Below are 26,019 nucleotides of genomic sequence, written 5' to 3' on the forward strand. Positions count from 1 at the left end.
TTGCAGACAAATCATTGACCATATATGTTTTCTATTTGCTCAAAATTTGCCTTACATTTGGTAGCAACAAAAATCCGCCATAGATTAGGAAATTACAAAACTGGCCAAAGATTTGGGATGGGATGACTTCACATTTGCCATAAATTAGGAATCTGCCATAGATTTGGAACCCACCATAGATTTGAGTCATACATATATATTATCAAATTTAATTTAAAAAAAATGAGAATGGAAACAGATTACGTGTCGACAAAAGAGCATCCAAAGGCTACCAATAGATCTGTATCTGGAATGGTAAAAATGTATATTAGTCCAACGAAAATGGACGTCACACTCAACTCCGAAACATAACAAGGCATACAATATAATTATGAACTATATGTAACACATAACTATTTATTCTTAGATATACTATGTATAAGTTGGACCCCCTCGCATATTATCAAAAGGCTTAACAGTCTAGTATAAATGAAGATATTTCAGCTTGAAATAGTAATCTGAATTGGATAATTAAATAGATTTTAAAATAATCCAAATAGGATTAAAATGCAAACTTTATCCCATGTTTTTTCTAGACATATTTGAAAGTGATAGAACATATGAATCGACAAATCTACTAAAATTAATGTATATCTCTAGACGAATGTAGTTTTATTGACAGGATTGTCCATCATTGTCTCATATATAATCAATAATTTAGTATAGAATACGATGTTCACGCTCTATTTATTTATCAATTTTTTTGTCAGGTTGTCTAAAGATTCTGGAATATCATTATCCACAGACTATTCAGCGTTTGGCTATCATGTTAAAGGTATGTTGATCGTATGTCAAATTTGAATTTTGTTAATAAAATGTTTGAATTTTATTTAAAATTACTGATACAGGTCCTGGAAAAGTTAACTCTTTAAAAAATGCATCTATTTCAAAATGATAAATGTTAATATGGTAACTAATATTTATTCGATGAAGAGAAGATAATCCCTTATATAACAATCGTCGATGTATGATGTTAGTTTTGGAGTAATGGATAGAACAATTTGACACCTGCAAAAATCCACCCCCTTATTTAGTGGATTGGTGTTGCTTAGTATTTAGATTTGCATGTTCTGTTGTCTGTCTGTCGCGCTTGAAGACAATGATTTGAAATTTGGTGTATCTTTTTATCAATTTTCATATTATTCTGTCATTTATCTTTGTTACGAAGATAAAAGGTAAAAACACAAAAATACCGAACTCCGAGGAAAATTCAAAAAGGAAAATCAAAAATCAAAAGGCAAAATCAAAAGTCCAAACACATCAAACGAATGGGTAACAACTGTCATATTCCTGACTTGGTACAGGCATTTTCTAATGTAGAAAATGGTGGATTGAACCTGGTTTTATAGCTAGCTATAATATATCATACTATGAAGACATCTTGACATAACATGTAGCTACATTTTCATATTGATTTTTCATTTTTATAAACTATCATTTGATATTGTTACGTCATAAAGATACATTTCACCCTATAAAGCAACTTTTTCATACTACTTTGTCACCTATGTTATAACAATACATATGTATACTATACAATCACTTCGATATAATTGTCATACTAGTATGTCGATTGTAAATATAAACAAGTTTTGGATCCGCCACTGTTTGTCCACAGCGATTCGGAGTTGAAAAGACTTAGAGCGACACGAAATGCAACGCAGGACGCCTCCGGGTGCGGGAATTTCTCGCTACATTGAAGACCTGTTGGTGACCTTCTGCTGTTGTTTTCTTATTTGGTCGGGTTGTTGTCACTTTGACACATTCCCCATTTCCATTCTCAATTTTATGCATGTTGGTACTCCTGAAAATGAACAAACGAAAACTAAATAACTTACAAGCTTACAACAAAAAGATGCAGGCTTATATCCTTTTTGCCAAATTTTAACTATCATGTAAGCAACCTTTTTTAGAGAGTTTACTTAAAGCATTTGTTTGCAAATCATGTTGAAAGGTACGGTGAAAAATGTGTAATCTGTAACTTGTACCAACTTCCCCTGTACCCATGATAATTTAGCCGTATTCTTGAATATTATTATAACTAAATAAAAGCTGAGAGATAGTCCAGATCGGTAGATGTTTGAAATGACATTATTGTTAAAATCATAATGATTTGTAAAATGATGTTAACAAATCAATGCTGAAAGTCGATGAATCTTTAATTTTCTATATACATTTTACGAATTTCCTAGCGTTAAATACAAAGACATCGTCGGGCCAGAAAGGTGGTTGGGTGCACTTCAATGCTCAATTGATAAAGGGTACCATTGGGGTTCATGTATGCTACCCTTACCGTATAATCATGGTTTTAAAATGTATAGCATTTAAACATTTGCCTGTTTTACATTAAACATTTGCCTGTTTTACATTAAACATTTTCATATTTTGGTTGGTTTCATTTGGTTTGTTAAAAAATGACTACCAAAGTGTCGAAGAGGGACTGGTTGTGGATAGAAACATAGCCAAGCAATTTCGGCTGTGGAAAAAAAATACCGGGTGTTTTTAATAACAAGTAATTGGAACTTTTTTTGTGTAATATTATATATATATTACTGATATAATCTACCTATTCACATATTATTAAGCTGAAAAAATGTAAGCATTTTCCGCTGAAATAAAATTGAGAATGAAAATGGGGAATGTTTCAGAGACAACAACCCGACCATAGAGCAGACAACAGCCGAAAGCCACTAATGGGACTTCAATGCAGCGAGAGAATCTCCCGCACCCGGAGGCATTTATGTCTCGATTTTTTATTATTTGAAGTTGTTTCAAAAAAGAAGTGTTCGGGTGTTAATCTTTGATTTACGTACCAAAACCGAACGAAAATCCCCGCACCAACATCAGACATGAAAAAACAACACTATAGGGAACCTATAAAGGTTGAAACGAAATAGAAACAAACGAAAGAAACCGAAATAAACGAAACTAAATAAAAATTAATCAAATATATATTAAACATCGATGAGAAATATATATATATACTATATTCCGTTGAATTTTAAGTTTAAGATTGGATTGTTAATTGAAATAAAAATGGATGAAAATGATGAGCTAGTGTTTAAGATCCAGTAACAAATATTACATTCATATCGGAACAGGAGTAAATAAACTGATCATAGATACCAGGACTACATTTTGTATATACGCCAGACGCGCGTTTCGTCTAAAAGACAAAAGACTCATTAGTGACGCTCGATTCCAAAAAGGTTTATGGTGGTTTGAATATGAGCATGTTTCATACAAGGCATACATAATTAGTTGGATTGTATACGTTTCAAGTGCTCTAATAAACAGTCTGCGAAGACGAAATTTCATCCTTCCAGGACGCATTTTTCCTACACATATCAGACATGCTCTTCCTGCTTAACAGCACTGCTAATAAAATTGAGAATGGAAATGGGGAATGTGTCAAAGAGACAACAACCCGACCAAATAAAAAACAACAGCAGAAGGTCACCAACAGGTCTTCAATGTAGCGAGAAATTCCCGCACCCGGAGGCGTCCTTCAGCTGGCCCCTAAACAAATATATACTAGTTCAGTGATAATGAACGCCATACTAATTTCCAAATTGTACACAAGAAACTATTATAAAAATAATACAAGACTAACAAAGGTCAGAGGCTCCTGACTTGGGACAGGCGCAAAAATGCGGCGGGGTTAAACATGTTTGTGAGATCTCAACCCTCCCCCTATACCTCTAACCAATGTAGAAAAATAAACGCATAACAACACTCACATTAAAATTCTGTTCAAGAGAAGTCCGAGTCTGATGTCAGAAGATGCAACTAAAGAAAATAAACAAAATGACAATAATACATAAATAACAACAGACTACTAGCAGTTAACTGACATGCCAGCTCCAGACTTCAATTAAACTGACTGAAAGATTATGATTTCATCATATGAACATCAGGCACAATCCTTCCCGTTAGGGGTTTAGTATCATACCATCATAGCATATATGAGAAGAACATAACCCGTGTCATGCCAACAACTGTTTTTAGAATATTTTTTTTTAGTTCCGACGCAAAGACCTTATCAGTGACTCAATATTAACGCCAAAATATGCAATCTTTAATGACTTGACAACAGTATCGTAATTATATCCCTTCTTAATCAGTCTATTTAAAGGTTTTGTAAGTTTCTGAGGTGAATACTGACACCTTTTTGCTTTATAAAGAATATTTCCATAAAAAATTGGATGTGAAATACCTGAACGTATAAAAAGTCTGCATGTTGAGCTATATTTACGAATGATGTCTTTATACCGATGATAAAATTTAGTAAAAGTTTTGACTAGTTTGTGATATCGAAAACCCTGGTGTAATAATTTTTCAGTAATACATAAATTTCTCTCGTTAAAATCTAAAACATTGTTACAAACACGAGCGAATCGTACAAGTTGAGATATATAAACACCGTAAGATGGTGACAAGGGAACGTCACCATCTAAAAACGGATAATTAACGATAGGAAATGAAAAATCATCCCTTTTATCATAAATTTTAGTATTCAGCTTTCCGTTAGTGATATAGATATCAAGATCGAGGAAAGGGCAGTGGTCATTATTAGTATTAGCTTTATTTAAAGTAAGTTCAGCAGGATAAATTTCATTAATATACATACTGAAGTCGTCATTATTGAGAGCCAAAATATCATCCAAATATCTAAAAGTATTATTAAATTTGTTTATCAGATGTTGTTTTGATGGGTCTTTGCTTATTTTTGTCATAAATTGTAACTCATAACAATACAAAAAGAAGTCCGCAATAAGTGGTGCACAGTTAGTCCCCATTGGAATTCCGATAATCTGACGATATACGGAATCCCCAAAGCAAACAAAAATGTTATCTAGTAAAAATTCAAGGGCATATATAGTATCAAAGCATGTCCAATTAACATAGTTTTTTTGTTTATTGCTACTAAAAAATGACCTAAAAGAGTTTGAACATATATATTCACATTCTGATTTTTTGAATGCCCATTTAATTAGGTGTGGGAAATTTTTCTTAATGATAATGTGAGGCAATGTGGTATACAGGGTAGAAAAATCAAAACTTTGAACAGATTCAAAATCACCAATATGAGCATGCAATTTATCAAGTACTTCCAACGAGTTCTTGACACTCCAAAAGTAATTTATTCCACTATTTTCGAAAGCCTTATTTGAACAATTTATTATAAGGTTTTTAATTGTACCAAGTGTGCTGGTAAGAATAATAGATAATTTAGTAGTTGAACAATGGCTTGAAGACGAAATAAATCTATATTTGTAAGGGGTTTTGTGTAGCTTCGGAAGCCAATACATAGTTAGGACTTTCATTGTATTTGGCTCTGCTTGTAAAGCGGTGGCTAAAAGTTTATGTTTGTTACAGATTTCGTTTTCTGAAAATGGAGTCATTTGGAATGTTGGTGAATTGGTGATTTCCTTTTTCAGAACTTCAATGTAAAAAATTTACGTCAAACAATAATAATATTATTAGCAGCTTTATCGGCCGGGACAAAAACAAATTGATAAGTATATAATAAGTAACATTTCAATATATAAGATTGAAAAATAAATGTCATTTCTATAAACTCAAAAAAAAAGCCAAGTATTGTTCATAGCCACAAATCTGGGTGTTCATGGCTGTGTTTCTGTTCTCAAGTTTTCCCTCTTGTCACTTTGGTATTCATTTCTTCAGCACACCTTATGAAACCAAACCAAAATGGAACAAAAGTAACACTTTCGCATACGCGAATTTTGATGCAAATTTAATGTTATGTATTTTAAGAATCTTAATTATAAAACCTATACAAATTCGTAAAATAAATAGAAAAGTAAAGATTTATCAACTTTTAGCATTCATTTGATTTGTTAACTTCATTTACAGATCATTATTATTTTAACTATACTGTCATTTTAAACATAATTGTTTATACCAATCTGGCTCTCAGCTTTTTGTTAATACTAATATTCAAAAATACAGCTAACTTGTATTGGCTACGGGGCAAGTTGGAACGCTTGTATACATTTTGCACCGTACCTGGCAATAATTTACAAACACGTGCTTTAAGTAAACTCAGGGAAGATTCGCTTATTGTAACTATCTGATATAAAGAAGTCGGAGATGTGGTTTGATTGTTAATGAGACAACTTTCCACTAGAGACCAAATAACACAGAAATTATAAGTCACCGTACGGCCTTCAACAATGAGCAAATCCCATACCGCAAAGTCTGCTATAAAAACTCAGAAATAATCAAAATGACAATGTGAAACAATTCAAACGAGAAAACTCACGACCTATTTTAAGTACAAAAACATGAACGAATTATAAATATGAAACACATAAACAAGCTAATGCGTATTGTTATTCGTTTACTTTTTTACATTGGCTAGAGGTATAGGGGGCGGGTTGAGATCTCACAAACATGTTTAACCTCGCCGCATTATTTTTGCGCCTGTCCTAAGTCAGGAGACTATGGCCTTTGCTAGTCTTGTATTATTTTAATTTTAGTTTCTTGTGCACAATTTGGAAATTAGTATGGCGTTCATTATCACTGAACTAGTATATTATTGTTTAGGGGCCAGTTGAAGGACACCTCCAGGTGAGGGAATTTCTCGCTACATTGAAGACCTGTTGGTGACCTTTTGCTGTTTTTTCTTTCTTTGGTCGGGTTGTTGTCTCTTTGAAACATTCCCCATTTCCATTCTCACTTTTACAACTACTAAAATATGGACCCCTGACTTGGGACAGAAACATAAATAAAGAGTATGGCACGGTTAAACATGTTAGCGGGATCTCAACCTTCCCCTAACCTTGGAAAATTAACAGTCGATTCCCTACAATATAAGAACGAATTATAAAAATCAGTTGACATAGGCTTAACTCATTAGATGGATTGAAGAAATACAAATACTACAAATACTAGTGAACGTGGCCGGATACTTGTACATCTCAACAACAACAAGACGCTTAGCACAGATCTGAGAGTACTCGTAGTTACTAACAGCAAGGTCAAAGTCACCAACAACTACAATAAAAAAAGCACACATCTTAGACTAAATTATCAATCAGTACACATCCAACATACAATGGATTTAGCCGGTGTAAAGACGTCATACACAGTCAGAGAAAATACGACCTTGTACAATGCCATGATACAGGTATCGACAGCTTTTACATATATCCATGAATGTGTGTTTGTATATAACATTATTGAAATATTTAGTTTGCTTTTAATTTACTGATAACGAAATCATTATTAATACCAATAAAAAAATATTTATCGATCTAATTACAGTTTTGAATTGGTAACCTTTTAGAATAAGTATACTAGTATTTAGAGGATCGATAAGTTAACTAAAATCGTTTCTAAACTTAAAAATCAACATCAGTAAAGATGAGGATGTGCTATCCCGTTTGAAACAAGTTTTCTAAAGGCACAAACAAACTTCAAATCCAAATCTGTAATTATATCTATGGAAAAAATTAGTAAAAGTTTTAAGAAATTTGTGGTAACAAAATTTCAGGCTAGAGTTACTGTACCCTCTTTAAAAAAGAATTTATTATATTACTACTGTACATGTCGCCTTTCGTGTCTTTTCAGCTCCGCATCGCCAAAATCGATAAATTCGCTCATCTTGAAAGCGATTTCCTAAGTTCCGCAAAACAATTTCCTTCACGGTCTTTTTTTAAATTTTTACAATCGATGTTGCTGATGAATTTCGCGGGTAATTTTCGCCGCTATTAATATTTTTGTATTCTGGTATGATATATTTGTAAAATGGTCTTATGGTACGGTGAAATGATCTTATAGCGTAACAAAATAGTCTACTGGTATATATATGACATCTCGTGATATAAGAATCAATAGCTTGATATTAAAATTTTGTCTTTATAAGATAGTGCATGACATAATATTATGACAAAATTGTTCCATGCTATATCAAGATGATTGTATAGTATACAAATGTATTGTTATAACATACTGAGACGTGAAAGTAGTATGAAAAAATATCTTTATGCTATATTACAATATCTTTATAGTTTGAAATGCATCTTTATGACGTAGCAATATCACATGATAGTTTATTAAAATGACAAATCAAAATGAAAATGTAGCTCCATGTTATATAAAGATGTCTTCATAGTATGAAATATTATCTTTAAAGCAAAGTTAAATGACAGTCTGTAAGAATAATATGAAAAAGCTAACTTCATGTTGTATCAATGTGTCTTTATAGTATATAAATGTATCTTAGTGATATAGAAAATTGACAGAGTATTGAAGTAAAATGCCGTTATAGTATATAAATTCACCATAGTTAAATAGCAAATTGACAGAGTATTATAGTCAAATGCCGTTGTAGTACATAAATTGACCATAGTGATATAGCGAATTGACAGAGTATTATAGTCAAATGCCGTTATAGTATGTAAATTTACCATAGTGATATAGCGAATTGACAGAGTAGTATAGTCAAATGCCGTTGTAGTACATAAATTGACCATAGTGATATAGCGAATTGACAGAGTATTATAGTCAAATGCCGTTATAGTATGTAAATTTACCATAGTGATATAGCGAATTGACAGAGTAGTATAGTCAAATGCCGTTATAGTATATAAATTGACCATAGTGATATAGAGAATTAACAGAGTATTATAGTCAAATGCCGTTATAGTATGTTAATGTACCATAGTGATATAGCGAATTGACAGAGTAGTATAGCCAAATGCCGTTATAGTATATAAATTGACCATAGTGATATAGCGAATTAACAGAGTATTATAGTCAAATGGCGTTATAGTATATAAATTGACCATAGTGATATAGAGAATTGCCAGAGTATTATAGTCAAATAGCGTTATAGTATGTAAATTTACCATAGTGATATAGACGTTACGCACGATATTGCGTCCCAATTGGTAACGTCTAAATTTGACGTTTTACGTCAGTAATCGAGTATACTTTGTTCGTTTTGATTGTAATCATTTTTGATCGATATGGATACTTCAAAGTCTTGAATATGTATGAAATATATACTACTGGTAGATACGCAAGCAAATTTTTTCGGACTTCTGATTCGGCTTGTGTTGTATTTTTCTTTATATTTATTGTAACTTTTATGTTTTTGCTCTTTTCTTTTTAGTTTCTTTATCTCTTTACAATATTTAATTCTCTGTCTCGGATATGAAATTCTTTGTTCTGTAATTAATATTTTACCTATTTATTTACAAATTACCATATGTTTATTTTTCATTTTAGATAATTATTCATTTTCTAGTTGATTATAACTACTTTTATATATTGTAGTTCTTATCGTGGTTTCTATGATTCTATCTATTTTCGAAATTTGTAATTTGGTTGTTTTGTTTTGTCCTCTGATCTTAAAACATAAAATCGAACCGTACTTGTTATTTAAAACATTGGAAAATCGTTCATATATCATATGATAATACGAACTGCTTTAAAATTTGATAGCCTAGGAGGAGGATTGGCCTAATGAGTTAATATAAAGTGATAAAAAGCATGGTAAATTTAGATACGCTCGTGGCGAGATTTGTTCGACTCCGATCCTAATCGACAGTTATTGCAACTATTTTAACTTAAGGTCGCCTGATGTCCGGCTTCTCCTACCTTTGATGACAGGTCAATATAATACAACAAATGTCGCTTATACATGATGTGGTGTTTAACACCAAAACAAAGAACAAACTTTTAGAAATAATTTGAAAACACATATATGTATAGCGTTGAATCGAAAACGTTCAAAACGTAAGAAAATTGCTCAGTGGACAAAGTTGCAAGACATTTGATTTGTTAAAAAACGAAGTCATTTCGACTTAACAGCTGATCAAAAAGTATGTTTTCGTATTGTGGGGTGAAAGCACAATTACGAAAAAGCACTGTTTTATATTCTACAAATTGAATATTTAATAAAATGACGTTGAAACTGACAGTGTTTTTGTAAAAAGCGGCGAAATTCGACATTGGACAATCTTGCAAAACATTTTCCCCATGCCAATGCGTTTTTATTTGTGGTGCGAGTGCTGTAAAATTCCGGATTTGAAATGGTCTATCTAAACACATTTGTAGGAAAAATTTATAAAAACAAAATTTAATATCATCTGATATTTTAAAAAGCGATAAATTTTGATAACTTACCATTTTCAGAAACCTGACCATGGCGAGGATTATTCATTTTTGAAAAAATAAATTTCTACCGTTCGATCAACACAAAAACAGCAATGGCGTCATAAATTATATTAGACGTTTATCATTCATGCGAATTGTCGATGATTTTAAACTTTTTATAAGACCACGAAAATTCCCGCAAAAGTTATTTTTCGAATAATTTGTTACGTCTGACACGCATATTTTTGACGTTTTAGTAATATTTGTATCATTATTTGAAACTATTATGAAAAGTTAAAGAATATTTTTAATATTTTTGGAAACAGTAATACAAACCTAATCTATGGATACAAATTTCATAAAGCTGAACTAGTTAGTTTTCATTGAAGAGCTATTTATCAAATTGCTCTGTCGCATTTCACGGCATTGACGCAATAACGTGCTTAACGTCATAGCGAATTGACAGAGTAGTATAGTCAAATGCCGTTATAGTATATAAATTGACCATAGTGATATAGCGAATTAACAGAGTATTATAGTCAAATGGCGTTATAGTATATAAATTGACCATAGTGATATAGAGAATTGACAGAGTATTATAGTCAAATGCCGTTATAGTATGTTAATGTACCATAGTGATATAGCGAATTGACAGAGTAGTATAGCCAAATGCCGTTATAGTATATAAATTGACCATAGTGATATAGCGAATTAACAGAGTATTATAGTCAAATGGCGTTATAGTATATAAATTGACCATAGTGATATAGAGAATTGACAGAGTATTATAGTCAAATGCCGTTATAGTATGTAAATTTACCATAGTGATATAGCGAATTGACAGAGTATTATAGTCAAATGCCGTTATAGTATGTAAATTTACCATAGTGATATAGCGAATTGACAGAGTATTATAGTCAAATGCCGTTATAGTATGTAAATTTACCATAGTGATATAGCGAATTGACAGAGTAGTATAGCCAAATGCCGTTATAGTATATAAATTGACCATAGTTATATAGAGAATTGCCAGAGTATTATAGTCAAATGCCGTTGTAGTACATAAATTGACCATAGTGATATAGCGAATTGACAGAGTAGTATAGTCAAATGCCGTTATAGTATGTTAATGTACCATAGTGATATAGCGAATTGACAGAGTAGTATAGCCAAATGCCGTTATAGTATATAAATTGACCATAGTGATATAGCGAATTAACAGAGTATTATAGTCAAATGCCGTTATAGTATATAAATTGACAATAGTGATATAGCGAATTAACAGAGTATTATAGTCAAATGCCGTTATAGTATGTTAATGTACCATAGTGATATAGCGAATTGACAGAGTAGTATAGCCAAATGCCGTTATAGTATATAAATGTACCATAGTGATATAGCGAATTGACAGAGTAGTATAGCCAAATGCCGTTATAGTATATAAATTGACCATAGTGATAAAGCGAATTAATAGAGTAGTATAGCCAAATGCCGTTATAGGATATAAATTGACCATAGTGATATAGCGAATTAACAGAGTATTATAGTCAAATGGCGTTATAGTATATAAATTGACCATAGTGATATAGAGAATTGACAGAGTATTATAGTCAAATGCCGTTATAGTATGTAAATTTACCATAGTGATATAGCGAATTGACAGAGTATTATAGTCAAATGCCGTTATAGTATGTAAATTTACCATAGTGATATAGCGAATTGACAGAGTATTATAGTCAAATGCCGTTATAGTATGTAAATTTACCATAGTGATATAGCGAATTGACAGAGTAGTATAGCCAAATGCCGTTATAGTATATAAATTGACCATAGTTATATAGAGAATTGCCAGAGTATTATAGTCAAATGCCGTTGTAGTACATAAATTGACCATAGTGATATAGCGAATTGACAGAGTAGTATAGTCAAATGCCGTTATAGTATGTTAATGTACCATAGTGATATAGCGAATTGACAGAGTAGTATAGCCAAATGCCGTTATAGTATATAAATTGACCATAGTGATATAGCGAATTAACAGAGTATTATAGTCAAATGCCGTTATAGTATATAAATTGACAATAGTGATATAGCGAATTAACAGAGTATTATAGTCAAATGCCGTTATAGTATGTTAATGTACCATAGTGATATAGCGAATTGACAGAGTAGTATAGCCAAATGCCGTTATAGTATATAAATGTACCATAGTGATATAGCGAATTGACAGAGTAGTATAGCCAAATGCCGTTATAGTATATAAATTGACCATAGTGATAAAGCGAATTAATAGAGTAGTATAGCCAAATGCCGTTATAGGATATAAATTGACCATAGTGATATAGCGAATTAACAGAGTATTATAGTCAAATGGCGTTATAGTATATAAATTGACCATAGTGATATAGAGAATTGACAGAGTATTATAGTCAAATGCCGTTATAGTATGTAAATTTACCATAGTGATATAGCGAATTGACAGAGTATTATAGTCAAATGCCGTTATAGTATGTAAATTTACCATAGTGATATAGCGAATTGACAGAGTATTATAGTCAAATGCCGTTATAGTATGTAAATTTACCATAGTGATATAGCGAATTGACAGAGTAGTATAGCCAAATGCCGTTATAGTATATAAATTGACCATAGTGATATAGAGAATTGCCAGAGTATTATAGTCAAATGCCGTTGTAGTACATAAATTGACCATAGTGATATAGCGAATTGACAGAGTAGTATAGTCAAATGCCGTTATAGTATGTTAATGTACCATAGTGATATAGCGAATTGACAGAGTAGTATAGCCAAATGCCGTTATAGTATATAAATTGACCAAAGTGATATAGCGAATTAACAGAGTATTATAGTCAAATGCCGTTACAGTATATAAATTGACCATAGTGATATAGCGAATTAACAGAGTATTATAGTCAAATGCCGTTATAGTATGTTAATGTACCATAGTGATATAGCGAATTGACAGAGTAGTATAGCCAAATGCCGTTATAGTATATAAATGTACCATAGTGATATAGCGAATTGACAGAGTAGTATAGCCAAATGCCGTTATAGTATATAAATTGACCATAGTGATATAGCGAATTAACAGAGTATTATAGTCAAATGGCGTTATTGTATATAAATTGACCATAGTGATATAGAGAATTGACAGAGTAGTATAGTCAAATGCCGTTATAGTATGTTAATGTACCATAGTGATATAGCGAATTGACAGAGTAGTATAGCCAAATGCCGTTATAGTATATAAATTGACCATAGTGATATAGCGAATTAACAGAGTATTATAGTCAAATGCCGTTATAGTATATAAATTGACAATAGTGATATAGCGAATTAACAGAGTATTATAGTCAAATGCCGTTATAGTATGTTAATGTACCATAGTGATATAGCGAATTGACAGAGTAGTATAGCCAAATGCCGTTATAGTATATAAATGTACCATAGTGATATAGCGAATTGACAGAGTAGTATAGCCAAATGCCGTTATAGTATATAAATTGACCATAGTGATAAAGCGAATTAATAGAGTAGTATAGCCAAATGCCGTTATAGGATATAAATTGACCATAGTGATATAGCGAATTAACAGAGTATTATAGTCAAATGGCGTTATAGTATATAAATTGACCATAGTGATATAGAGAATTGACAGAGTATTATAGTCAAATGCCGTTATAGTATGTAAATTTACCATAGTGATATAGCGAATTGACAGAGTATTATAGTCAAATGCCGTTATAGTATGTAAATTTACCATAGTGATATAGCGAATTGACAGAGTATTATAGTCAAATGCCGTTATAGTATGTAAATTTACCATAGTGATATAGCGAATTGACAGAGTAGTATAGCCAAATGCCGTTATAGTATATAAATTGACCATAGTGATATAGAGAATTGCCAGAGTATTATAGTCAAATGCCGTTGTAGTACATAAATTGACCATAGTGATATAGCGAATTGACAGAGTAGTATAGTCAAATGCCGTTATAGTATGTTAATGTACCATAGTGATATAGCGAATTGACAGAGTAGTATAGCCAAATGCCGTTATAGTATATAAATTGACCAAAGTGATATAGCGAATTAACAGAGTATTATAGTCAAATGCCGTTATAGTATATAAATTGACCATAGTGATATAGCGAATTAACAGAGTATTATAGTCAAATGCCGTTATAGTATGTTAATGTACCATAGTGATATAGCGAATTGACAGAGTAGTATAGCCAAATGCCGTTATAGTATATAAATGTACCATAGTGATATAGCGAATTGACAGAGTAGTATAGCCAAATGCCGTTATAGTATATAAATTGACCATAGTGATATAGCGAATTAACAGAGTATTATAGTCAAATGGCGTTATTGTATATAAATTGACCATAGTGATATAGAGAATTGACAGAGTATTATAGTCAAATGGCGTTATAGTACTATATAAATTGACCTTCAAGTTAGTGATATAGCAAATTGACAGAGTATTATAGTCAAATGCCGTTATAGTATATAACATTTTCTTCGTGATATATCTCTACCCTTAATATATGGTTATTGTTATCATAAGGCAGCTGTGGCGTTCCCTAAAAATAGGCTACATATCAAATCACAGACATATGCAAAACATGGAGTCACTGCTTTGTAATGATAGATTTCAACCAGATCTGCAAACAAATCTCTTCCGAATTATAGACAGTCGTTTATCAATAGAGCTTAGAACATTTTAAACTATTAAATATTAAAATATAATAATATAATCAGTAGTTCTGAACCTAACTCATGCGAGTTCATGATGTTAGTTATATATTATAAACTATACAATTGATAGACAAGATTATAAACAAAAGGCGTACTTGGCGCTTATTTATGAAGTTGAGGACAGGAGATTTCGAAACAATACAATCTGTCTACATGTAGTGAGCAGTAAGATCATCTCAGTATGGACTTAACTTAGTTAATTCCTTTTTCAGCGTATGGAAAGTCTGCATTCGTTCCAGTTTTGGTAATGTTGGGGATTATGCTTTCAGAACTAGGTGAGTAACGCCGGCAACGAACGTTTGAGAAATCTGAGAACATGAATGATAATCTGAAGTCGAATATATATTCCATTTGTATGACGTTTTATATTTCGGTTGGACATGTGATATGTTACAAGATACATATCAGACTTTTTGTAGCGATCTTTCTGTCCGGCAACTGACCGTTGACCTTAAAAAAATGTTCTTATCATAAGTGACAGGGTATCTATATTTGGTATAGTCATCTTTGCAATATCTACCCGAATGTTCATTTTACATAGCTACCCTCTTGACATCGGGTTTTCGTATTTAAATCCGTATCTTAAAATTGTCGAAGATACGCATATACCTAGGGAGCGACACTGGCTCTTTAAACCTCTAGGTATTTTACCAACAGTTGTTCATGATTTACAATACTGTAGATTCATTTATTTTAGTTGGTGCCAATTTTCGTGGATTAAAGAAAGCTGGCAAGTTCATGGTATTTAATTTCGTAATTTTACCGAAGTCTGCATATCAGCCTATAGAAAATGTGTTATTCGTAAAACATTTAATTTCGGTTTAAATTTGGTTAAAAAAAATTGCCACGAAAATTGGAACCCAACGAATAAAAATGAATGCACAGTAACATTAAAAATGTGATGCGTTGGGGAATTTGTCTCGAATTGTTTTCTTTTGGTTATATAGACATCACAAGAATTTGCTAATTCAATCTGATTTTAAATCATTGATGGTCTACAATTAAAAATTGCTATTCAACTTTGCCTATCAAATCTGTCTAAGACCTGGTCACAAAGAACTCACGACACATCTATGCAGCGCTACGTGTGTACCAACATAAATCATTTTAATATTTAACAATCGTACTACTGTCGCAAAACACCCGTGATACAGTCTCACGTTTGTCTCACGAATACAAATTTTCGTACGATGCTAGCACAGCATTGATTGTCTGTCGTACAAAAGTGATACGTTCGTTGTGCAACATATTTTCGTTCCCGTCCCCCGTCACAATGACTACATTATCAGCAGAGTTGTCTCTAGTAGTTTCCAAATCGTCATATGTTGCAGCTTGTAGTAGGGGGTCCTCCGTCTAGTCAACATCATCCACGATTACTTCTACCACCTTTCTTTTTTCTAATTTTTCTTTTCGGGAGCATCCTTGTTTATATTCGCTGAACGGTTATATAACTAATACAAAAACGTCGTTTACTTGGACCGAACTTATAATGACATTGAAAAATATTGAAAGCAAATGGCAAATGATACGCAATAAATAGGGTCTTCCTATATAATAGTAGGTCGGTGTCAAAAAAATGAATTGTAAAAAGTAAAAACACAAAAATACTGATTTCAGAGGATAATTTAATCGGAAAGTCCATAATCAAATCCTCTGAGTTCAGTATTTTTGTGATTTTACTTTTTACAATTCATTTGTTTGTCGTGTACCCATCGTGGACATGTTGAAGCTGATGTGACCACTCGAAATATATTTTTGACATTTTGCACGACAGTGCCAAGACAACTATTTTATAGATGTTCTACGCCAAAAATCGTACCATCTGTTATGACTGGGACTTCAATATTGTGTTTTGTATAGATGTTTTTCAAAATTTTTCTTTGTATTCGTGCACTAAATATGACATTGTTGGATGCAATTTGGAATGAATTGAAACAATATACACACATAAATTTAAGCAAATGATATCTTTGTATCGATGAAAAAATTAAGTAAATATTTTGACAAGATAGTGATCATGGTGATATCGAAAACCCTTGTGTTACAGTAATACTTTTTTCCGTAATACAGAGATTTCTTTAGTTAAAATCAAGTAATTTGTTACATACACGAACGAATCGAGCAAGTTGAGATAAATAAACACGATAAAATGGAATGCATTGTTTCTTACATTTAAAAAACTCCTTTTAGTTTGAGGAAAATATCTCATGGTGCAAAGTAATGGTAGTAATCCATGTATTTGACATACTTTCTGTTAATTTTGTTGGTCAGTTCTTTGTAGTTTGTATCATGTTAGAAAATGGCAATATTTTAGTCCTGAACATAATTGAAGCAATATTCTCCAATCGAAATGTGTATATGAGCCACTTAACTTTGTACTATTTATTAAAATGGAAACGGGAATGTTAAATCAACTGCCCATTTCTATCAATTTGACTACCCAGTATGTATGATGTAAGGTACTTTATAATGAATGAATACTGACTTTTGTACATAATCATACATTGTTTAGGGTAACATAAATAAGAGTTTTGTATAAAATGCATTATGTTAATGATTAAAATGTGTTAAAACTATTTTCAGTATTTCTTTTGGAGCTGCCTGTCCTGCAAGATTGTTTTAACAGAATGAAACGAAATCGCACGGGTTCGTACTTCTATTCATTTAACGCAACATTTAATCATAGTTCAGGGGGCTCGCGGGTATAAATCTTTTTTTTTTAAATTTAATATAGGAGTTCTCTATAATTTTCTTTTTCCACAAAGATGACAAATTCGTGTATTTTTTGGAATTCCGGACCATCTTCCCGTTTCTACAGGAATTTTTAAATTAGAACATCTGAGTTTTGCCAAGGAGAATCTTCCGAGTTCCCCATACACCATATAATTTGGTGTACTGCTTCTTAATTTCAAAATGTTTATGCAAAGTTGTAGGAGTATTTTCTCAATGCTTTCTTTATTTTCAAATCCCCATACCTCTGAAGCATATAATAAAAGAGGACTAACCAATGAGTCAAAAAGTTTTAGCTGCAAATCGATGGGAATATATTTTTTTTATTTTTCGGTAAAGAGCATACACAGACTTCTGTGCTTGAACAAGAAGTCTTTTTCGTGCTGTACAAAAGCTATCGTTGTAATTGAAAAGTACACCAAGGTAGCAGTAGGAATCAACTATTTCAATTTTGTCACCATATATCATAACATTCTGATTTCTTTTTACTTTCCTTTTACTAAAAATCACTGCTTTGGTTTTGCTTTTGTTAATCTTAAGCTTCCATTTTTTATAATATTCTTCAAAAAATACAAGGTTTTCTTTGTAATCCTTGTGCACTTTCAGACAATAGCGCAGTATCATCTGCGTACAGTATAATAAACAATTTTACATACATTTCTAATGATTCCAAGCACAGCTTTGAAATATTATCTAGACTTTCTATATTATTTTCCACAAAATAACTTTCTAAATCATTTAGAAACAAAGGAAATAAAAAAGGTGATAGATTTTCACCTTGTTTTACACTTGTATGAGATATAAAAAATTCGGAAAATTCATTTCCTTTCTTGACACATGTATTTATATTTTGATACATATTATAGATCACATTAAATAGATTACCTTTAATGTTTGATTTTTGCATTTTTTTGCCACAATCCTGACCTCCATACAGTGTCAAAAGCGCTTTTAAAGTCTATAAAGGTGCAAAATAGCTTCTTACCAAATGAAAAATGTATAGTAATTAAAGAATATAATACAAATATATTGTCAACAGTAAATAATCCTCTACGAAAACCTGCTTGTGACTTTGAAATCAGGTCTACGTGATCTGCATAATTATTTAACCTGTAATGCAACATAGCAGAAAAAGTTTTACTAAAGCATGAATTCAAGGTGATTCCTCTGTACATTTCGGGATCAGATCTTGATCCTTTATTTTTAAATATAGTAATCCTTATTTCATTAGACCAACTGTCTGGAACAATTCCAGTATCTAAAATCAAATTGAATAGCTTAACATAAATTTGAATTAAATCGTCAATGGTATTCTTTATATACTCATTTATAATTTCATCACTAGCTGAAGCTTTGCCATTTTTTTAAGTTTGAAACAACTTTTTTAATTTTATCTTCTGTTAATGGACTGTTTAAAAATAACTCAACATCGTCTGATTGAGTATCAAATTCCAAATCTTGTTCGAAATCATTTTCTGTCTCAACAGTTTCATTTAGTACTCTAAAATGATCATACAATGCTTTTAGAGATATATCGTCATTGTTATCTTTTTTTTTACTATCATTTAGATTATTAAAGATTTTCCATAGAGCTTTTGTATCCTTTTTAGAAATGTTACGCAACTCATCAGCAGCTCTCTGTTGGTAGTTTGCAAAAAAAATATTTAATGTTATTTTATGTTCTTTACTAGCTTGTCTCATTTTACTTCTGTTTTCAGCATTTAAAAAAAAAACTATATCTCTTTCGAGGTTTATCAAAAAAAATTCTACTCATCGAGCATTTTCTATTAAACCAAGATTTTGAATTTTCATGTTTGTAAAAATGTTTATGTTTATTTACTTTCCCAAACGTTTCTGCCGCCGCATCTCTAAATTTTTTGTTGATATCTAAAACTATATTGTTTATATCATTATTTACGGACAATTCGTCCAGTTTATTCATAACAGGTGGTCAAAATACCTTTGGGATCATTGTGAATTCGATCAACGTGAATATGATAGACAGGGACACAATATTACGCTAGTGTTTTATAATAGTAAGCTTATTAATAGCTAAGCACAATATTCTTTTTGGGGATAGGATAGATCTTCCCGATTCTTACTACATGTGGCTACTTTTTCATAACTCCCCAACAATTAGAAGTTTTCCTGTCGGTCGGAAGAACGACAAAGGTAACCATATTTAAGTCGTCCTTGTGGTAAACTTTGAGTTATTTGAGGCGTGTATGAATGTAAAATCTTATCGAAGAACTGCAATACATATGTAGAGACATACGTTATAATGAACAGTATAATATTTTCAGCATAAATTGTATTTTGTAGATTTCGAGACAATTCCAGTACAAGACGTTGAGGAAAAGGTTGCCTCTATTATTGCAAATGAAAAGTCCAATTTGGAAAAACAAATTGAGGCAAATGATTTTGAAAAACAGAAATTAATGGACGAAATAAGCAAACTCAAAGATAATATAGAAAATGAGCCACACCATGTACTAGGTAAATATAGAAAACAATTTATCATCTAATTTTGAGCGCACGATTAGTCTAGATGGTGAATTGTTCAAATTAAATGTAAAAAAAACATGACATTGTTTGTCTTGCCTGGAACAACAGTCACGTTATGTGACACAAATGTTTTATTATTAGCTTGTGACTTCAGTTGCGTTGTTAACCTTGTCTATAAAAATATAATATTAGGTCATTGAAAGAAAAATATAAACTGTTGTATGAGGCTCAGAAACTCGTGAAGAGCGAGGTTATTCTGAGCCCTTCCCCAGTTTTGCGCCGAGTACAACAAAGTTTATAGTTTTATGACATTGACCTAAAAAAAATCATACTGCAACTTAAACTAATACATTGATAGCTTTTTAAATCGTAACACAAATGTGAAACTTATTTTCATCCCTTGATGAACCATTGATTGTGGAGAAAGTGTTCCATGATGAAATTGACATTATACAAAATATAGCTATGTACCTATATTGAGGAAATAAACACAACTAGTTGCAGTATAAAAAGCTTGATACTGCAACTAGTTGTGTTTATTTTCTAAATATAGTAACACAGCTATATTTTGTATGTCAATTTCATTATGGAACGTTTTCTCCACAATCATAGGTCTATTACGAGATGAAAATAAGTTTGATATTTGTGTTACGATTTAACAAGCTATTAATGTCTTAATTTAAGTTGCAGTATAAAAACAACATTAGGTCAATTTCATAAAGATATAAACTTTTTTTGTACTCGGCGCAAAACTGGAGAAGGGCTCAGTATAACCTCGCCCTTCCCTAGTTTCTGAGCCTCATACTAAAAAGTTGATATTTTGTTGACATTGACCTAATATTGTATATATTTCCCAAGATATGAAACCTGGATGCTTCTTCCCTTTTATGCTATGTCATTTGCCCATAGTCTTGTTTTTCTACAGGTATTGTCATATGAATATTTCATATGCATGCAGTAGTAGTAGTTTAAATAGATTTAGTTTATATGTTCATTTCTTCGCCTTCATATCCGAAAGACAGGATTTAACTTACCTCTACCTACTGCATGGATCACTGATCGTAGTTAAACTTCCGTGATTAGTGCCGTTTCACAGATTCTAAAAGCAGATGGGAAACTTTGTATATGTTGTATATTAATTGATTTGTTAATGGTACATGTTTTGAATACGAACATCTGCGTTAACTTGATAGGCTTATTCAGAAACACTAAAGGATATTACGGCACTTCCATTGTCTGTTCGCTGATGACTTTCAAAGGTCAAGACGATGAATTTCAAAGGTTAAGTCCATGTCAACGGACATATGTGCTTTCTTCGATATAATACAAAACTCTCATAAATGTCACCTGAACATCTTCTTTTTGTCACGTTTTAATACAATTTTGAAGCGTACAAAAAGTCATACAATGTCTGATGTTATAGTTTGATACCGTAAAATGACAAATGACGTCATACCAGAATGCGCAAAAGTCTAGATAAACACTTTGCAGAATGTTTAGGTTGACACCCTTCTTTAAGTGGAAAACCGGGTTCAATCCACCATTTTCTATATTTAAAAATGTCTGTATCACGTCAGGAATATGACAGTTGTTGTCCATTTGTTTGATGTGTTTTATCATTTGATTTTGCCATTAAATTAGGGACTTTCCGTTTTGAATTTTTCTCAGTTCAGTTCTTATTTGATTTTACTTTTTAGAGTGTTGACCATAAGACAAATAGGATATACAAGTTGTGAAAATTGGATATCGCTTGCTATAAATTCTCGTTATTTAATTTATATATAAATAAATATTGCCGAGAGCTGGTTTATTATTAAATAATTCGAGTTGATATCAAGTGATATCGCATTCTTACTCGTTATAAAACTTATAATTTATTTCTCAGTTTATCGTATACCTTTAACAACACATAAGCAATAGTTGTCTATGTCCGCCTTGACTGTATTACATGATAATGACCTCAAATTTAGTGATCATTGATAAAGCTATGCTTTATGATACTTGTAATACATCGTTTATGTTACAGACTTTCAACACACATTCAATGATTAGCATTGTATAAACTTTTGTTATACATAAAAGATTGACATAAAAAAAAAATGACATTAGGGATGCGTGTTCTTGTAAGATAATGTTCTATCCATACATCAATTTGTTGTTGACATGAAATACAATTTGTATTATGTAATTTTTTCTGTAATTTTACTTTTAAAAAATTAAGATTTTATGAAACATTTAGGTTTTTCTACTCAAAACTATAATATGCCAAAGTCATAATTTGCACATTTGTTTGAAGTTATCTCTTTTAGATAACGTTCAATTTCCGCTTTGGTTTTACCTTGAACTATTTAGATTATAAATGAGATTGCATGATCATCAGTTATATAAATCAATTCCTTTATAAAAATAGAATAAGATTAAGGTCAAGTCACCTTTATAGTTTAACACAATAAATCATGTAATGTAATTGTGAGATGAGGTACTGTTATGGTAAAGTCCTGGTAAGAAAGAGTGTATTCAAATTACAGACGTTGAAATAGCAACTATTTTTATATAACATTTCCCATAAATATGTCGTGTATTTCACATAATAGTCCGTATAATAGCCACACCGTGTATGCATAGGTTGCACTTTGTAAATACAGCTAATTCCCAAACCCCCCCCCCTTTGGGGAGATCTTGAATATGCATAGACAATTAATTGTGTTTACATACAGGTTCCCTGTTGTGCTTTCTGTGTTCCTTTCCATAGAGACATAATTTGAGAATGTTACCAGTAAATATACATGTGCATATTGTTTACATTGAAATCTGTGGTAACCCTTCATTCGAGGTAGGGGCAGTTAAGGAAATTAGTGTTAGTTTAAACTCTGAAAAGTTCAGGTTGTATAAACATTGAAAAATGCCGCACAGCCCTATATTTTGACCTTTGAAAACAATTGTAGTGCATATAAACTTTCAATTCTAGGATAAGATTTTATCCAAAATTTCATAATGAAAGTAGTAAAGTTTTAGCCGTAAAAGGAGTTCCTATGGTCAATTGCATTGTCAATATTTACAGAAATGCAACCTATAGATGTTTATATTTTTATTCATTACAAAATCAGAATTTATTTTCATTTTACAGAATTACAAAAGGAAATACTTCAACATTGGTCCAATGTGCTCAATAAAATTGTTATAACAAAAGCCGCAAAGGTCCTATATCAGCACATTCAGACAAAAAATGTAATTGCTATCATAGGCCCATTAGGAACGGGTAAATCAGCGTATGCTTATCACATAGCATTCAGATTACAGAACGAATATGGTTATACAATTGTGCCTGCCATACAGCTATCAGATATAACTCAATGTTATAAACCAGGTACAAACCAAATATTCATCATCGATGACTTTATCGGAAAATATGCTTTCGATGAGGCTGAAGGGGTTTCATTGGAAAAACAAGGTCCATTACTTCAAAAGATTTTACATAATAACGATCAAACTAAAGTTATACTAACGTGTAGAAAGTCTATTTGGCATCCGGAAAAGTACAAGCGTTTTGCATTTTCAGCATTCGTGTGCGATTTACATACAAAAGAGTTGAGATTAACTCTGTCAGAAAAACGAAAAATCTTTGAGGCATACATTGACAGAGGTGACGTTGAGCCGTTAAATGACGAAATGTTAATGATGTATAGTTTTTTCCCCTCTTTATGTTCAATCTTTTCATCGATAAACGTTGGTGCAAGTACAAGCTTGTTCACCATGCCCGTTCAATTCATCGAAGAAGAAATCAATAATTACGAGGAAAAATCACAAGCACGTTATATTTCTCTAGCTGTGCTTGCTATCAAACAAAAAATCAACAAAAAAACATTTCTTAATGACATTGAATCAGAGGAGTGGATCAAAACCCTGTTTGCAGAGTCTGGATTTCAAACATGTCCATCAAAAAAACTTATAATAAGCCATCTCGTAGCTTTGACTGACACATATGTAAAGGTTGATAACGACCGTTTCGAATTTATCCATGAAACTATGCAAAATATAGTTCTTTATTGCATTGCTAAAACATTTCTTATATCAGTACTGAAGTACTGTAACAGTGATGTGTTCCAGAATCAAGTACGATTGGCATGTATAGACGAACAACAGACCGTAACTGTCATAAAAGTTAAATCGGAGTATGAAGAGGCTTATTTCACACGTCTAACAAGAGAACTTGACAAAGGACAATATAGTGAGGTTTTTGGAAATAATCAAAATGACTTTACAATATTCAGAAAGAAATGGTTAGTCCACATAAATAAAATAAGACCGAAAATTCCGTGGAAAACGAATTTAGTTGGTTTGTCTACTATACTTCATATTGTTTCATCGTTAGGTTATGAAGATTATGTTTCTCATTTTATTAAGATCGACACCCGAATTGTTGATCAGGCAGATGCAGACGGAAACACACCTTTGCACTTAGCATCCTTAAATGGTCATCTTGAAACAGTCAAATGTCTTGTTGCATATAGTCGACATGTTCACATTTTAAACAAAGAAAAGGTATCACCTTTTTTATATGCATGTGAAAATAACGAAATCCTGGTCGTTGCACATTTGACCAATTTGAAGGGTGACTTAGTTCAAATCAACGAAACGTATACGACAAGAGAACACAAAAGTGTTCTTCACATAGCGTGTCTAAACGGTTTTACCCAAATCGTGCAATTACTGCTTAACCATCATCCTAATGTCGATATACAAGATAAAAATGGTTTGACACCGTTGCATTTAACTTGCTTGAATGGACAGTATAATACAGCTTCTTTGTTACTAATTTGCCATCAAAACCGTCCCAATATAAATGCATTGGATATGTTTCAAAGAACTCCCGTTTATTATGCATGTATCGGGAGGTATACAGAAATTGTGAAACTTCTTATCAGATATAAGGCAGATATAAATCAAAGCACATCAACCGGTTCTACACCACTACATGCAGCCTGTGAAAAAGAAAGTATAAAAATAGTAGAAATTTTGATAGAAAATCTTGCTAACGTGAATGTTAAGGAGAAAACAGTCGAGTCACCACTTCATGTAGCATGTAGACATGGAAATGAACCTATTATTAAATTGTTAATTGACCAAAGTGCTTTGGTTAATTCTAAAACTAAGGATAAGATGACACCATTGCACATAGCTTGTTCTTACGGGCATCATAATGTTGTAAATATTCTCTTGGAGAAGAATGCCAGCTACAAACAGAGAAATAAAAATGGATGGACGGCTCTTTTATTCAGTTGTGAAAAAGGTAACAATGAAATAGTAAAGATGCTACTCAATTTAGAGACTGATGTAAATATTTCGAATTCAGATGGAATAACGCCCCTTATGTTAGCCTGTAAAGGAAATAATATAAATGTGGTTCAGACACTTCTTACTTCAAATGCAGATGTGACGCAATGTGACAATGACAAGTCTTCCCCTTTAGAATATGCCTGCACCGCTGGAAATGTGGATATAGTCAATGTATTAGTTGAACATGGTGCCTGTATCAATTTTGCGAATAAAAGTGGAATAACCCCTCTTCATGCCGCTTGTATGAACAATCATATACAGGTTGTTAAAGCATTGATTGAGAAAATGGCTGATATAAATTCAGTAGACGTTCTTTGTGAAACTCCTCTTTACAAAGTATGCTACAACGGTGAAATTGAAATAGTTAAGATATTGCTTAGTAAAGGAGCAAAAATCAACATAACCAATACTTCTGGAACGCCTCCTGTAGCCATTGCAAAGAAAAATGGATTCAGTAGTATTGTTGAGCTTTTAGACAACGCAAATATAGTTTAA

General features: G+C 31.9%; 1 protein-coding gene across 1 annotated transcript; it reads left to right on the top strand.

The window, feature by feature from the left end:
• The first annotated feature begins 228 nt into the window (after positions 1–228).
• LOC134697864 (rabankyrin-5-like) lies at positions 229–26,019 on the top strand. The gene is made up of 4 exons (XM_063560152.1): positions 229–302; positions 750–814; positions 20,005–20,178; positions 23,315–26,019. The coding sequence occupies exons 1-4, from the start codon at positions 229–231 to the stop codon at positions 26,017–26,019; spliced, it is 3,018 nt and encodes a 1,005-aa protein (XP_063416222.1).

This window comes from Mytilus trossulus, chromosome 14 (genome assembly GCF_036588685.1).
Source record: "Mytilus trossulus isolate FHL-02 chromosome 14, PNRI_Mtr1.1.1.hap1, whole genome shotgun sequence".
NCBI lineage: Eukaryota > Metazoa > Mollusca > Bivalvia > Mytilida > Mytilidae > Mytilus > Mytilus trossulus.